The sequence below is a fragment of the Schistocerca serialis genome, chromosome 6, assembly GCF_023864345.2.
Source record: "Schistocerca serialis cubense isolate TAMUIC-IGC-003099 chromosome 6, iqSchSeri2.2, whole genome shotgun sequence".
Taxonomy (NCBI): domain Eukaryota; kingdom Metazoa; phylum Arthropoda; class Insecta; order Orthoptera; family Acrididae; genus Schistocerca; species Schistocerca serialis.
In genome coordinates this window covers 536,371,122-536,388,013 of record NC_064643.1, presented here as the reverse complement: position 1 = coordinate 536,388,013, position 16,892 = coordinate 536,371,122, and the positions used below count along the sequence as shown (strand labels likewise).

Below are 16,892 nucleotides of genomic sequence, written 5' to 3'. Positions count from 1 at the left end.
CACACACACACACACACACACACACACACACGGCTGCCATCTCTGGCAGGTTGGACCAGAATGCAGCTGTCACATTGAATGAACGCAGCATTCTAGAATGAGGTGGGGAAGGGGGAGGGATAACAGGGTACAGGTTGGGGGAGGAAAGAGCACTGTCTGACAGAGCGTGTAGGGACTGGATGGATGCATGACAGGATTGCCAGGTGCAGCTTTGGGAGTCTGTGAGGAAGGGGGAGAGTGGAAAAAGGGAAGAGTGGGAAAGGGTAAAGATGGGTGCATGCATTAGCAGAGGGCAGAAAACAGTGAGGGTAAGGGTATGTGAACAAGAAAGTGGTGATAGGACAGAGTGGGCACAAACTGTGGAGTTGAGAGTATGCGGACAGTAGGTTACCGTAGGCTGAGGCCACGATAATTTCAGGAGTGGGGAATGTATTTTAAGGATAGCTCCAATCTGTGTAGATCGGAAAAGCTGGTGGTGGAGGGAAGCATCCAGATGGCCCCTGGTTGTAATACAACCACTGAAATCAAGCATGTTACCATAGGATGGTCTATCATGCTCTCTGCCACAGCTTGGCAGTGACCGTTCATCCTGGTCGATAGCTGGATGGTAGTCATATCAATATAAAAATGGATCCAATTCTGGAATGCCGATGGGATTGATTGTTTGTATGTTGGTTTTTTAAGGACGGAGGGGGGAGGGAAGGGACCAAACTACAAGGTCATCGGTCCCTTGATCCCTGTAAAATAATTACACAAGAAAAAGAAGAAAAGAAAGGAGACGTACAGCACAATAACAAGAGAAAGGAAGAACCAGAAGAGGAACAGAAGGACAACCAACACTACTATGGGCAAAACAGGAAAAGAAAACCACAGACAGAAGCAAGGAACATGTAGAAGGGGAAAAACAAGAGAGCAGATGACCGTGGCTGGCCGACTACAAGAACAGAAAGGAAAATCCAGCCACTCTGTGACAATTAAAACATCCACCCTAAATCATTAGAGAGCAGAACACAAAGGGACAAAGGACATGAGCTAAAATTTATATAGAATGATAAAAGCCACCATAACATATAAAACCTAAAACTAAATTAGATGATGAGTCGTCGTCAGCTAAAATTAAAGGCAACGAGTCCGGTAACTGAAAAGTTCGTCCCAGGGCAGCCAAAAAAATGGCAGCTCACCAAGATATGGGCCACTCTCAGCCAGGTGCTGCACTGACACTGAGGTGGGTCATCACGGCACAGGAGGTAGCCGTGTGTCACCCAGGCATCTCCAATGCGGAGCCAGCAGAGAACCACAGAGTCCCTGCGAGAGGCCCGTGTGGAGGTTTTCCCCACATTCGTAGTCTCCTTAATGGCATGCATTTTGTTGTGTATACTGAGGTTATAACATTCCGCCTCCCAAAGCCGCAAAACCTTGCGGCATAGTACTGAATGCAGTTCAGTTGCAGAGAAGCCAATCTCCATAAGCGGTGTTTCCTCGTAGCCTGTTAAGTTTGTTCCCTGGGAATCCGACGTGACCTGGGATCCAGACAAACACCACTGAACGATTGGACCGTTCCAGGGCATAGATTGACTCCTGGATGGTCGCTACCAAAGGATGACGAGGCTAGCATTGGTCAATATCTTGTAGGCTGCTCAAGGAGTCAGCACACAGAAGAAACGACTCCCCAGGGCATGAACAGATGTGCTCAAGAGCACGAGATACAGCCACCAGCTCAGCCGTGAAAACACTGCAGCCATCAGGCAAGGGGGAGTTGTAGGCACAGAAGGAAATAATTTTTGAATCTTATTTCAGGAAAAAGGAAATTAATGTTTTGGGTAACATCACCCTGGTGCAGAAGATCTGTCCAATGAGAAACATTGAAACAGTAGTCAACACGACACACAGACACAAGAAGTACAACAATTTAATCACAACTTTTGCAATTGAGAGGATTGTCTTGCCCTACAATTTTATCCTGTTAATCACTGCACCACCGCACTGTCCCACTTTCAGATGAGATTTAATTTACGCAGAAATAAAATAACATGAACTGACAATTAGCTGGGTCACTACAAATCAAACAAAGCATCATGATATATACAAAGATGTGTCCTAAGTATTAACACTGTGAAAATCAGGAGATATGACACAGTCACATAATCAGTTTTACTGACGATGGATGTTGTCCCTCAAGCCCAGCAAACATTCATTCCGATTTCCACACCACCAAGTACCTTCAAGGTGATACTGCTTTCCCTGCCACTGAAAATGTTGAAAAAACTTGTGAATACTCTGGAATGGTTCCTCTTCTTCTAACCAATGCGAGTTAGGTATGTCTGCTAAGGGGGCTGCAATGGAATGAGGAACTATGTCTCGTGTCACATCTGCTGTAGTGGTATCACAGCCTTATAGAGCTTGGCATCAAATAAAGAAAAACAGCTTTAAATAAACAGCACATAACCAGGTACAGTGGTGTGGTCATCCCCTCCCTCTTTTCTTTGGACGGGAGGGGGAGGGGGAGGGGGGTGTCGTCGTTATCATCAGTAACCATTTAACGTACCGAGCAAGCTTAGCAAAATTCCTCATATACAACTGCCATTAATTATAAAACATCTTTTCACCATTAATTATAAAACATATTCTCATAGGTCGTAACTAAGTACAGGTTTCCTTTTAAAACAAGGGGGGGAGGGGGGCAGGCAAGTCAAAGACCTTCAATAAACAACATTCGTAACGAACAACCTGATTTCAGAACACAAAACTCACCATAAGGTGAAAGAGGAGGATGAGGAGAGACAAGAGCCACAGACAATTTACTTAGCATTGGCAGGATGGGACTGATCTTCCGCTCCTTAAGACACCAAGAGACTGTGCTGCCTCCGCTAGCATTGAACTAATCAAAAACAACTCCACATAGCCATCAAACCACGCTAGGATAAAAAATTCTAGTTCCTTACCAACCTCTCTGATCCAAAAACCTTCCCACATCACGCTTTTATCGCTAGCGAGGGTGCCACTCGCAAGGTCCAAAGTTAAGAGGCAAAGATGATCCCAGAGCGAGGAAATTGGCTATCAAGCCCACACAGCTCAATGTCAGCTTAAGGGAAAATGAACATCCAAGCAATCTTCTCATCTCATAACTATCAGTATATACCACTGTAAATACCAACACTAGTCTAAATTACTTCAAATCAAGGACATGAGTATTATATGGTATTTAAAGAGTTTCATTCAGTAGCTTTCAGTGGCCATGCATGCTCTCATGGTGTACTGTGTCTAAAATGAAAACATCATACCAATTCACAATACATCACCAATAATAGGGGTAGATCCATATAAACTTTTGATCTCAAACAATACCTTCACTATAGATTCCATTTATGTCCAACTTAATTGTAACTGAACACAATACTAAACAACATGTATGAACATTAAACACTTACTATCAAAGTTTTCTTTTGTTTCAGATTTCACAACGCTTGTTAACTGGCTGCTTCCAGTCTCTACATTCATACGCTCTTCAGCTGTTCCATCTGTATTATTTTTCTTGGATGAAGGAAATAATGATTTAATGCTTAGTTGCTTCTGGCCCTTACCATCTTTCACATGTGGAGAGCCTGCAAGAAAAAAAATATAAAAATAATCATAATAAATAAAAAAAATGAGAAAAATGCAAAATTAAATATGCCTTGCACAGTGGATATCTACAATTGTACCTGTATGTTTTAGGAAACTCTCTGAAAAGAAAGTCATTAACAAGAAATGTGCACACTGAAATGGGTAGCAATTCCACTTATGAATATAGTTCACAAAACTATAAAGAGCTATTACTGGGATCAAAAGTTAAAGAGGTTTTTAACTATTTCTTTGCAACTATGCAACATTTTAAAAACTACAATATAAATTAGATAGATTGTTACCCACCATGCAGAGGAGGCATTGAGCATCAGCTGACATTTTAAAAAGTTATGAACTACCTTATAAATAAATCCAGCACATGTGCCACACGTTATGTTTCATACAGAAGGATGGATGATTAGGGTTTAACACAACCAACGGAGGGTGAGGCCATTAGAGACAGAGCAATGTAGTAATGGCAGATATCTAGAGAAACTCAGCACGTTATCTTCAACCGAAATATCCAGAAGGCAGGTCACAGCACCCAGATTGATATGTTCACTACCTTACACAAGGCATTTCATATGTTCAGTAGTCACCAGGTGAAAAACATTTGTGATTAGAGTATGTTGCACCAGCTTTGTGATTGGATGCAGGACTTCTTAACAGTTGGAATTCGGCACGTCATTCTTAATAGAGTGAAACTGTCAGATGTGCAAGCAGCTTTCGATGCACCCCAAAAACATATAAATGATCTCGTGAACAACATTAGATGCTTTTCTTAGCTGTTTGTTGTTGATGCTGCTAATTAAATAGAGGCAACAGAAAGTTGAACAGATAAAACAGTATTCCTGCCTCTTGGAACCATGGATTCATTCTTCAGAAAAGAGAGAACAAAAACTAAGTGAGATGGGAAAAATAATGCAAGTCATTCTGCATCCAGTTTAAGAGGGACACACAATGCATGATGAAGGCAAGAAAACACTAATGAAAAGGCATCAGAAGGATTGAAACTATATCAGTCACCATTTTAGAACTTGAGTTATAAGATAACAGAGGAGAGTACGTAATTAGAAGCAGAGGTGTGATATGAAAAAGAGAACAGCCAATGCAAAAAAGAAGTATAATACATAAACAGAGTAGAATGAAGGGAGGGAGGAGACAATTTTGAAAGAAGGAAGAGGAGGAAACTAATTTCCATTGAATCCAGGCAGAACACAAGATGAAAGGCTGTAAGGGAATGGTAGTTCACAAACTTGGGAGTTCAGAAAATTGATAGAGGGTAAAGCCAGGGTTCCAAATGCAACTAGTTGTTTGGTCAATTTGCAGTTGGGGCGGGAGGGGGAGGGGTGGATGGGTCGAAGGTCCAAACAGTGAGATCATTGGTTTTAGGATCCCATGTGGCAGAAACTAAGGGAGGAACAACACCAGTAGCACAGCCCACTCTATCAGAAAAGAAAGTGGGCAAAGAAAGAGGCAGAAGGAACATCGTGATGGCAGCAACAGCAAAGAAAAGGAGGGAACACAGAGGGGGGCGGGGGGGGGGGGGGGGGGGCGGCAGAGCAGGGAGTGCCCCAGAGGCACTACATGCAATGGGGCCCAAGCACTGCCGCCGATCCACCCAGACCCCGCACCATACCATGATCACGACACAATGAGGACAACACCAGAGGAAGATGATAGAGGAAAATGGGGGAAAAATGACACGAAAGACCAGACAAAATATACAAAAAAAGGCAGGAAACCTGGACGGCTTAGAGGCAAAGCTGAAAGGCTGTAAAAAAAAAATAAAGGGGAAGAGGAGGCAGATGTAACCATGCAAGAATTGTCCACTAATACCCATTAAGGTGGCAGCAGTCCAGCAAGATATGGATCACGATGAGGGATGCCCCGCAACTACAAATGAGGCGGGCAAGAAAGGGGCATTCATTACTGAGTAAAAAAAATCATGGGTCAACCTCAAATGGCCAATATCAAGATGGCAGAGGGTGGTAACTTCCCACTGGGGAAGGCGGAATGAAGAACACCACATGGCAGGAGCCCCTTAATTGCACCAAGTTTATTGGACAGCATTGTGCCCCCCACCCCACACCCCCACCCCTGCAGAGAGTCGGCCCATGACTAAGCGTAAAGAGATTTGACATGATGCCACAAATCCGTTTGGAGGGATAATTGAGAACGAATAGGCGAGGGGGTGGGTAAAGTGACTGCCCCCATTGCCAGACGATCGGCGAGCTCGTTACCCAGGATACCCACATAGCCGGGAATCAAAATTAAATCAACCAAACAAGCAGCATGGTCAAGATACGTGAGGTCATTGAGGGCAAAAACTAAGGGGTGGTTGGAAAAATATTGAGCGATAGCCTGAAGGCCACTCATCGAGTTCGTACTACCAAAACTAAGGTGATGGGTAGCTCTTTAATAAAGAAAAGGGCCCAGTAAATGATCATCATTTCTGCAGCAAACAACCCACACATGGCAGGCAAGAGCTGGTGTTCCATACCAAAAGAAGATGTGAAGGCTTCTCCCACATGATGGGTGTATTTGCAGCCATTGATGTAAAAACAATAGCATCCTAAAACTTCCAGAAAAGAGAGCAGAACAAAGAGAGCACTGAAGCGACAGAGGCTTTCACACGCAGACAGACCCATCCAAAATCAGGGCTAAGGAAATAAGAGGGGATGTTCAGGAGAGGACAACGGGAACAGGACAAAGTGGGAAGATGAAAATTTGGACGAAGAGAAGAGAGATGAAGTCCAACCGGTAAACCCACCTGAGAGTGGGCAGTGGGAGGGTGACATCCTTGAGTCATAACAGAAACAAAATAGGAGTAATGAGGATGGAAAGAGCGGACAGTGACTGCATAGGAAACTAGGAGCTGGGACCGCCTGCCAATAGGGGGGCGGAAGGGGTGGGCGGGGGGGGGGGCATCCCAGCAGCAACCAGAAGACTTGACAGGGCTAGCGCAAAATGCATCTGTTGCCAAACAGACACCGAGATAATGGACCAGGTCCAAGAGGAGCAGTGTGGAAAGGGCAGCTGACCCATAAACTTGACAACCCGAGTTGAGACAGGACATAACTAAGGCCCTACAGAGGCAAAGAAGAGTTTAACTATCCACACTCCAATAGGTGTGGGCAAGGAAGCAGAGGACACTGATTTTATGAAAACAGCCAATCTTCAGAAGGCTCGTATGGGGCAGCCAAGTAATCTTGCTGTCAAAAAGAAGACTCAGAAACAGAACTGGCAGACAACAGTCAGGTGTTGGGCTTCGAGGTAGAGTTCCAGAATATGATGGACCATAGTACAGTGACACAAATGCACTATCCATGATTCAAGGTGAGCGAACTGAAAACTGTGAGAGAGCATGCAGATGCACCGGATGGCACCCTGAAGCCGCCGCTTTGCAGAGGCCTCCAATTGGGAACTAGTCCAGATACAGAATTCATCCACCTACAGAGCAGGAATGACCAACGGTCCGACAGTGGCCATGAGTCCATTAATAGGATAAGAAAAGAAGGACACTTAATATGAAAACTTTTGGAATGCCATTCTCCTGTGTTAATTGAGAGCTGTGAACAGTTCCAACCTCAACTCCGAACGACGCATGGGACAGGAACTGGAGAATAAAAATCTGGAGGGGCCCCCAAGGACTCCACTCATAGAATCCAAGTAAGATGTAATGGCACCAAGCCATGTCTTAGCCCTCACGAAGATCGAAGAAATCTGTGACAAGATGGTGGCGCTGTGAAATGGACTGCCAAACTGCGGTTTCCAACTGAAGTTGATAACTGATTTGAGACTGCCTCTCCCTAAAACTGCACTGGTAAGCAGACAAAAGATCTCGAGATTCGAAGACCCAGTGGAGCCAACAAGCCACCTTCCGTTCAGATAACTTGCAGGGGATGTCGGTCAGACTGATCAACTGGTAACTATCAAGGGAGGAGGGGATCATTTCTGGGCTTAAAGACAGAAACCACAGTACTGTCCCTCCACTGAGAGGGGAAAGCACTTTGAAACAAAATACAGTTAAACATCGAAAGGAGATTTTGTCACTTTGGAGGATTGAGGTGTTGAAGCAATCTATTATCGAAAGAATCAGTGCTGGGGGCTGAATCATGGGAAGAAGAGGGGGCCAGAATACATTCCATTCAGTAAAAGGCTAATTGTAGTATTCCGCCTGACAACGCCTAAACATAAGTGGAGAGCTACACCTCGCCTTCATCACACCCGTGATGAAGGGACAGAAGAACCTGGGGGAGGGGGAGGGGGGAAAAAGCATTCCCAAGGTATCTGTTTGCTCCATTTGATTAAATAATCATGCTTTGGCACAAAGGTATTTAAAAGTAATAAGACTGGCGGAGGATGGGTGCCGCTTAAGATGTTGCAAGGCTCGACGGCAATCAGGGATGGTGATGGCAGCGGCTATGCTCCACTATGGGACCGGACAGCACTGAATGAGGCCTGTCCAGTGTGGGATGGTAATGCTGGCAGTGTGAATAATCTTACATGACATGTCACGGATGACTTCATCAATACGACCTTACAAAGAGGTGGTAAACATGAGCAGGGCAGTATAAAGAAGCCAATCAGTGTGATGGAAAGCCAGCAGATTAACCTGGCCATTGGTAGGAGTGAAGGGAAAGAGAGAATCAAAAAGAAGTGGTCGCTGCCACAGAGGTAATTGCGCAGCAATCAGTACAATGATGTGAAAAAGGGAGGAAAACTGAGCGAAAGAGCTACAGCACAGAAAGGGCCACAAGCGACACTGAAATGTATAAAGGAACCATCACTAACAAGGGAACCTCCCCATCGCACCCCCCTCAGATTTAGTTATAAGTTGGCACAGTGGATAGGTCTTGAAAAACTGAACACAGATCAATCGAGAAAACAGGAAGAAGTTGTGTGGAACTACGAAAAAAATCAGCAAAATATACGAACTGAGTAGTCCATGCGCAACATAAGCAACATTAAGGATATTGTGAGCTCAGGAGCGCCGTGGTCCCGTGGTTAGCGTGAGCAGCGCTGCAGGGAGAGGTCCTTGGTTCAAGTCTTCCTTCGGGTGAAAATTTTACTTTCTTTATTCTCGCAAAGTTATGATCCGTCCGTTCGTTCATTGACGTCTCTGTTCACTGTAATAAGTTTAGTGTCTGTGTTTTGCCACCGCACCGCAAAACCGTGCGATTAGTAGACGAAATGACGTGCCTCTCCAGTGGGCACCGAAAACATTTGCTCGCAAGGTCATACGTCAACCGATTCCTCCACAGGACAACACGTCTGATATATTCTATACGACACTGGTGACGGCATGTGCGTCACCCGACAGGAATATGTTGTCGACCCATCTAACTTGTACACTTGACGAATGGGTAAAAAGATTATTCTACGTTGCCGATTTAGGTTTTCTTGTGGATGTGATAATCACTCCCAAAAAAGTGATGAAAACATAGGAGTTTGCACATGAACTGCAACAAATGACTGCAGCAGTTTCACAGTCGCACAGTTTTCCCTGTGCTCTGTCAAAACATATGTTTCTAACGTTTTCAAATTTTACCGTGTGTAGACCGTCAAATCCTGCATGTGTCCAAGCAAATCGGAACACGTCCTGGAATTTTGGAGAGCGAAGTTGATTATGTTTGAGTGCCTTAACTTTGATAATAGTCTGAAAATAAAAAATTTTTCACTCGAGGGAGGCTTGAACCAAAGACCTTCCGTTTCGCAGCTGCTCACGCTAACCACGGGACCACGGCGCTTCACAGCTTGCAGTTCCCTTGATGCTGCCTATGTTGCGCATGGACTACCCAGTTTGTATATTTTGCTTATTTTTTTCATAGTTCCACACAACTTCTTCCTGTTTTCTCGATTGATCTGTGTTCAGTTTTTCAAGGCCTATCCACGGTGCCAACTTGTAATTAAATCTGAGGGGGGTGCGATGGGGAGGTTCCCTTGTAAGAAGACACATATAATAGTCCACAAGAAACTAGTCTATGAGGAGCCCTGACTACATGAAAAAACACTGCTCCACAAGGGGGTAATGGGCATTAAAATCCACAAGGAGAAGGAATGGAGAGGGAATTGCTGAAAGAGAGCCATTATAGGGCAGCAGGCATAGGTGGCCTGTCAGAATGGAAATGGGGATTGCAAACAATGTCCATAAAGTCCAAGTGGACCCGGATGGCAACTGCTTCCATGTAGTATGAAGGGGGATCCATGTATACACAAAATCTGTATGGGCCAATGTGCGAACACCACCTGAGGCCCTGAAAGGGCCAATCCAGCTCTGATTGAAAGCAAGGAACCCAACCCACAACAGTCAGTGAGTGGGCATCAGCAAGTAAAATGAGATTCTGGGAGAATGACACAAGCTGTGGAGTAACAGAAAATAAGGGACTGCAATTCCAGAAGTTGACATTAGTATCCATTACAATGCTATTAAATAAGTGCAGAAAGGGAGACAATTGGGCCAAAGCTGGGTCATCATCCATCACTAACAAGGATGGGGTGACATCCATAAATAAGAGGTCAGACTCTTGAGTCAGCACCTCTGGGGACACCAGAGAGGCTCTTTCTTGTAACTATGTTTCTTCCTCCTCTCTTTTGTAGTCCACATAGAACAGGACCGAGAGCGAGAGAGAGAGAGAGAGAGAGAGAGAGAGAGAGAAGGCTTCAGTGACATCAGGAGCAGAGAGAGTGGGCAACCTGGGGGCACACAGACTGTCAGGACTAGGATAAGGAGGGAGGAGGGGGAAGGACATAACAGAGGCAATGTCAGATGTCATAGACATAGAGTGAAGAGACGGTCATATTTTTGATGAGCCTCAGTGAACGAAAAATGATCAAGGAACTTAATACTCCTGTATTTTCCTTTTCCTTCTTATAAACTGAGTGTGGAGAGCGACCTTTGTGTCAATTAACACACGGGTGGCACAATACAGGGGCTCCCCTCATAGAATGGACATCCTCATTCCCCACATATTGGGTCCTCTGATACCAAAATGCGAACACTGGGAACACCTGATGGGTGGCAGGACATATGTCTTCACGTGACAGCGATAAACCATAACCCTGATTTTCTCCGAGAGGGTGTTTCCCTCAAATGCCAGAACTAAGGTATTGGTATTGATGCTATTGTCCTTAGGACCTTTACAAATGCAACGAACAGAACGACTATCCCATTGTTCCAGATTGGGCCAGAAATCCTCATCAATTTGAAGGATGAGGACCCTTTGAAAACTGACCCCTTAGCCATATCCACAGACTGGTGAGGAGTTACAGACACTAGATTGTCACCATGATGATCACAAGCACGGAGGTTGCAGATTGGGTGGCAGTAGTACTTTTGATCAACAGCAAAGACAACCACATATTATCAAGAGACTCCATTTCACCAAACTTGTCTTCAGTATGTTCCACACAAAATAACAGCTTGGTGGCAGTGACAGTGTCCCCCTCAGTCCTGGTGCAGACCAGGTAGTGGGACAAAAGTTTCACCCCAAGCCAGGAAGACTGGTCCTCCTCTCAGGGAGTAGCCACGGAAGGAAAGGCCACAGGTTCATAAGCAGCAGCATTAAATAATCCATTACCAACTGAAGACATATCCTGAGAAGAAAGGCCAGTTTTTTTTTTTTTTTTTTTTTTTTTTTTTTTTTCTTCCAGCTTAAAATGTTTCATATGCAAAGCATCCACCCTGATACCACCCACTTCAATCAGGAGCTCTCACCTTGGCTACCACCCAGCCATAGCAAGGGCTATCTGGAATGGTAACTATCGCCAGAGTTACAAGGTTCCAGAATGACAAGTAACCATTCCTAGTGGTGAGGCAACAGCTCAGATATCAGAAGTGTGATACCTGTGTTGTCAGGGGGCTCAGCCAAACGGATATGTAAAAGCCGCACCACATAGACTGGATACACGTACTAGAGACCCAGCGGGGAGGGGAAGGGGATGGCTATGGCAGAGAAGGAAGAGGAAAAGGAAGGGGAGAGGAATCCACATTGTAGATGCTAGGGAGTGAATTCTTCCCCAAATGGATCACATCATGGCCACAAAATTTAGTAGTGGAGGTCAAAGCCAAAAGGGGGATCAAAAAGGAAAAGTGAAAAAGAAATGGCAAGAGGAACAAAACTGGAAGGGATACAAGAAACGAAGTCGACAGTAAGGTTGACATAACTAAGAACACTGTGAGTGGAGAAGGAGAGGGCAGAGGGGAAGGAGCAAGTACAGGAGGGGAGGAGCATGGGGAAGGAAATGCAGCCAGGTGAGGAAGAATGGGCTGCAATAGCTTGGGGCCCCATGTGCACGAGGAACAAACTCATGAAAGCACAATGAGCCACCCAAGGGTGGAGGAGAGGAATGCTGTAGCAAAGTGGGTCACAAAGTATTCTGCAAGAACTGATGAATCAGTAGAAGGACCATCCTACAGGACAAGACCACGAACAGCTGTTGATCTTTGGCAGCCTATCAGACTATGGGGATTGGCCCACACCTGAGATAAAGAGCCATATTTCTCCAGGGAGGAGACATAGCACTCCAGCATCCCTTCTAACTCTGTTTGATTACAGAAAGCCTTAGCACGAAGTTGCTTAAAAGTGGTGAGGTTGGTCTGTGAAGGATGCAACGATTCAATCTTTAATATCTACTGCAATGTCTTTGGTCCACTACATTATCAGCTATGGGGGAGAGGGGGAGCTGTAGAAAGGACAATGGCAGTTCCAGCACTACAGTCCACTCCACCATAGGCTGTGGTGTTCATTGAAGTCACCAAGTATGAGAAAAAGGGAAAAGTGTTTGGATTTATGTGGCCAATTTAACATACGTAAGTGGCATGCCTGGGGGTTAGCTAAATGTTGCAAATGGTAATTTCTGAGCTCATTTGCACCAGTGCTGCTACTGCCTCGAACGATGTACAAAGGGGAATCGATTCACTGATGACATTTGTACGAACCAAAGTAGAGATTCCTACAGATGCCATCCCTGGGCCACCACAGTTCAGACAGAACACACGATAACCCCAGAATGTTGGTTGGTTTAAAACAGCTGTGGTGGACCAAACTATGAGGTCATTGGTCCCTTGTTCCCAGTAAAATAATTACACAAGGGAAAGAAGAAAAAGGAGATGTACAGCACAATAACAGGAGGAAGGAAGAACCAGAAGAATGACAGGACAACCAACGCTACTATGGACGAAATAAGAAAACCGCACTGAGAAGCAAGGAAAAGGGAGAAGGGGGTAAAAAACAAGAGAGCAGATGACCTTGGCTGATCAACTACGAGAATAAAGAGGAAAAGCCAGCCATTCTGCAACACATTAAAACATCCACCCTAAAAGCATTAGAGTGCAGAACACAAATGGACAAAGGACATGTGCTAAAACTTATATAGAATGATAAAACCTACCGTCACGTATAAAACATAAAACTAAACTAGCCGATGAGGCGTTGTCAGCTAAAATTAAGGGCAACAAGTTCGGTAACCGAAGAGTCCATCGCAGGGCAGCCAAAGAAGAACAGCTCACCAAGATATGGGCCACTGTCAGCCAGGCGCTGCACTGACGTTGAGGTGGGCAGTCACGGCGCAGGAGGTAGCCATGGGTCACCCAAGCGTGGCCAATGCGGAGCCGGCAGAGAACCACAGAGTCCCTGTGACAGGCCCACATGGATGACTGCCACACATTCGTAGTCTCTTTAATGGCACACAGTTTGTTGTACATACCGAAGGTATGCCATTTCGTCACCCAAAGCCGCAAAACCTTGGGGTGTAGTACTGAATGCAGGTCAATTGCAGATAAGCTGATCTCCATAAGCAGTTTTCATGTAGCCTGTTTGGCCAGCCTGTCGGCAAGTTCATTGCCTGGGATTCCGACGTGACCTGGGGTCCAGACACACACCACTGAACAACTGGACCATTTCAGGGCATAGATGGACTCCTGGATGGTCACTACCAAAGGATGATGAGGGTAGCACTGGTCAATAGCTTGTAGGCTGCTCAAGGAGTCAGTACACAGAAGGAACGACTCCCCAAGCCAGAACGGATGTGCTCAAGAGCACGAGATATAGCCACCAGCTCAGCTGTGAAAACACTGCAGCCATCGAGCAAGGAATGCTGTTCAATATGTCCTCCATGGACATACGCGAAGTCGACATGAGCATCAGCCACCAAGCCATCGGTGTAAATTACATCGTGGCCTCGGTACATATCAAGAATCGAGAGGAAATGGCAGCGGAGAGCCGCGGAGTCAACTGAGTCCTTAGGGACATGTGAAAGATCCAGACAAAGTCGTGGACTAGGTGTACATCATGGAGGTGTATGTGAATGGACCTCAAGTATAGGTGGTAAAGGAAGGATTCCAGTTCAGAAAGAAGGGATCGGACACGAACTGCAATTGGAAGCCCTGACCTGGGCCGCCGATGCAGGAGGTAAACAGCCATGGGTGGGAAAAGGAGACGGTGATTCAGATGCGCAGGAGAACTATGAACATGTGCAACATAACTGGCCAGCAGTTGTGCATGCCTAACCTGCAATGGAGGAACTCTGGCCTCCACAAGGACGCTGGTCGCCGGACACTTCCTAAAAGCTCCTGTTGCTAGGCAAACACCACAGTGGTGCACTGGGTCGAGTAAACACAACGCTGAGGGTGCCGCCGAACCACAAACCAGACTCCCATAGTCAAGGCGGGATTGAACAAGGGCTCTGTAGAGCTGCAGCAGCGTAGAGTGATCTGCAGCTCGGGCAGCAGAGGGCATTGAGGAGCTGCCAGCACTTCTGCTTAAACTGACAAAGGTGAGGAAGACAAGTCAATCAGGTGTCGAAAACCAGTCCTAAAAATCGATATGTCTCCACAACAATGAGTGGACCATCATTAAGTTGAAGTTCTGGTTCTGGATGAACAATACGACACCAACAGAAGTGCGTAACACATGACATCGCGGCCGAAAACTGGAAACTGTGGGCTAGAGCCCATGACTGCGCCTTGTGGATGGCTCCCTGTAGGCACCTCTCAGCAATACCAGTACTGGTGGAGCAGTACAAAATGCTGAAGTCTTCTGCATACAGAGGTGTGTTTCAATACATTAACTTTATTAGTTTTCATCATTAACTTTTATTTTATTCTTCAGTCAATCCAGGACTCAATACTTTCTTGGATATCATGTCCAAGGAGTGTTGTCTGACGCCTGACATGGCTGACAGCAATGTAGTTTAATTGACAAAGTGGTGACCGTTTGCAATTTTAACACAGGTCAGTCCTGGTTATGGCAATTGTTCCACATTACATGTGAACTGCTCCATCTTTCTTCCAATTTATTACTACTTCACTATTTTTTAATCAAGAATCAGTTTCTGATTACTAATTCTATCCCTTTGTTTTTTTATACTGCTTATTTTTCAACTACAGAGGGCTGCAAACTTTGCCTAGCCATGCCATCTCTTAACCTGTGACATTCTGTAACTCTCAACACCATGTGACATACCATTTGTAAATAACCTTCTTTCAGTATGAAATTATAGATCTTGTTTATTAAATACATACTGGCCTGTTCTTTGTCGCATATGAAATCAACGCCTAGTTTCATAACTATACGCGTAATATTTTCTTCCATGTTTATGTATATTCATTCCGTACTTTAAGATATCTCATAGCTTCATTTCCCCATTATCGAAGCATTAATTTAAAATTTTTCTGTACAGATATACATGAGAAGATGTAATTAAAAATTGTGAGACCAGCTGTGTGGTCCTTTAATTGACTTAAGTAATTTCACCTGCAGCACAGTATTGGACTTTTCATTCAGTTTTATATTTTAATAGTTTTAACACCTTGTTGAACATTTTTATCATGTACACTGCATATTTTCGTACAACGAAAGTTTAAATTGGAATTCCACCAAACACCACACTTTAATTTCCAAAGCATTGAAATCGAGATTGTGATGCGCTTTTGTAAGCCAGTCATAGCTAACGCCACATGACCTTGCCAGCATTGACAGTTGATATTCAGAGCATAGGACACGTGATGTCATTAGCCAATAGCAACATCAATGTTAAGTAGCGCAAATTAATATACAAAATGTTGCAACAAGAAAAGAAAAGCTTTCACATATAATATTGGACTCTAAGATTAATAAGCTGCAAGAGGAGCTAAGCTTTCACATATAACGATGTTTTTAGCGCATGTTACACTTTTAAGATTCATCTGACAAATGTGCCAGTAAAATTTTTAATAACATCATAAATGTCTGATTATCTGGGATCGAAATTCTTCTAAATGGTCACACTTAAAGAGCTGATTTTTAAAAGAGAGTCAAAAACTGTGGGAGTTAAGAAATTCATCATACATTCTCGCACATAATTCATAATTCATCTTGCATAAAAGGAAATTTACTTTGAAAGTAAACCACCATTCGCAATATTTTCCCACTACCTGTTAGAAATAGGTTCGTATTTCAGCAGTTGCCAGAGCGCGCCAAGTGCACATTCTTATGTCCAGATTCCCAATGAAGTAGGCCTCAACCTGATATTAAGCTTTTCAGTGTGGTTTTCAAGATGTAAATTACAGTTGGAACTAGCCAATACTGTGGAATTAAACACTTCATTTCAAATAAATTGACTGCCTCAGTGGAAAAGATTAATAAAAGCCAAATTTCTTTAGCAAACTGACAAAAATTACTTCATTGTTCTACAAGGCGATTAATGCTTGACTGTCAAAAGGCGGAAATAAAAATAAAATCTAGAACTAGTTAACATGTTTTATCCTTCTGTAATTATGTAAATGTATTTTAATTTACTCAACAGCTTCTGACCACAGAAAACCCTTTGTGTTTTCATTTGATGTGAGAGCAGCAAATGAAGAAGAAACAGCGAAATCACTACATGTAAACATGGGTCACGTGGAAACAACCCACCTCCCCACTACAACTCAGACTGCTCTAAGCATTCGGCACAGATCTATGATGTTTCTGAGCAAGAGCAATTCTAGATTTCCCCTCCACCCCCTTGAGCATTTTAATTTTAAAAAAATCAAGTTTTCAAAAATATGTTCATTTTGTAGCGCACATTTTTTTTGAAGAGTCTGATACACAAAAACATATTTTCGAAGACATATAAGACATGTTATTCAGTCTTAAGTGTGCCAAAGTGCAGTGCCATGCTTCTTCAAACAGCATTCTTCTATCGCACGTCACTGTGTACCGCTCTGTGGAATCCAATGTGTATATCTTGTAATGAATGCCATCAGACTATATTCAGCACAGTGGAAATTAAAATGTCCTGTGGTGCCTCTCCTGCTCCTAATC

The 16,892-nt window shown here is 44.2% G+C and overlaps 1 protein-coding gene across 3 annotated transcripts in view; it reads right to left on the bottom strand.

The window, feature by feature from the left end:
- LOC126484267 (DNA (cytosine-5)-methyltransferase 1-like) overlaps positions 1 to 16,892 on the bottom strand; it is a 265,477-nt gene that overhangs the window by 234,978 nt on the left and 13,607 nt on the right. For all 3 annotated transcript variants that reach the window (XM_050107689.1, XM_050107690.1, XM_050107691.1), the window contains exon 3: positions 3,429 to 3,602. In XM_050107689.1, coding sequence (XP_049963646.1) covers positions 3,429 to 3,602 — 174 coding nt within the window. The remainder of the gene's footprint in view (positions 1 to 3,428; positions 3,603 to 16,892) is intronic.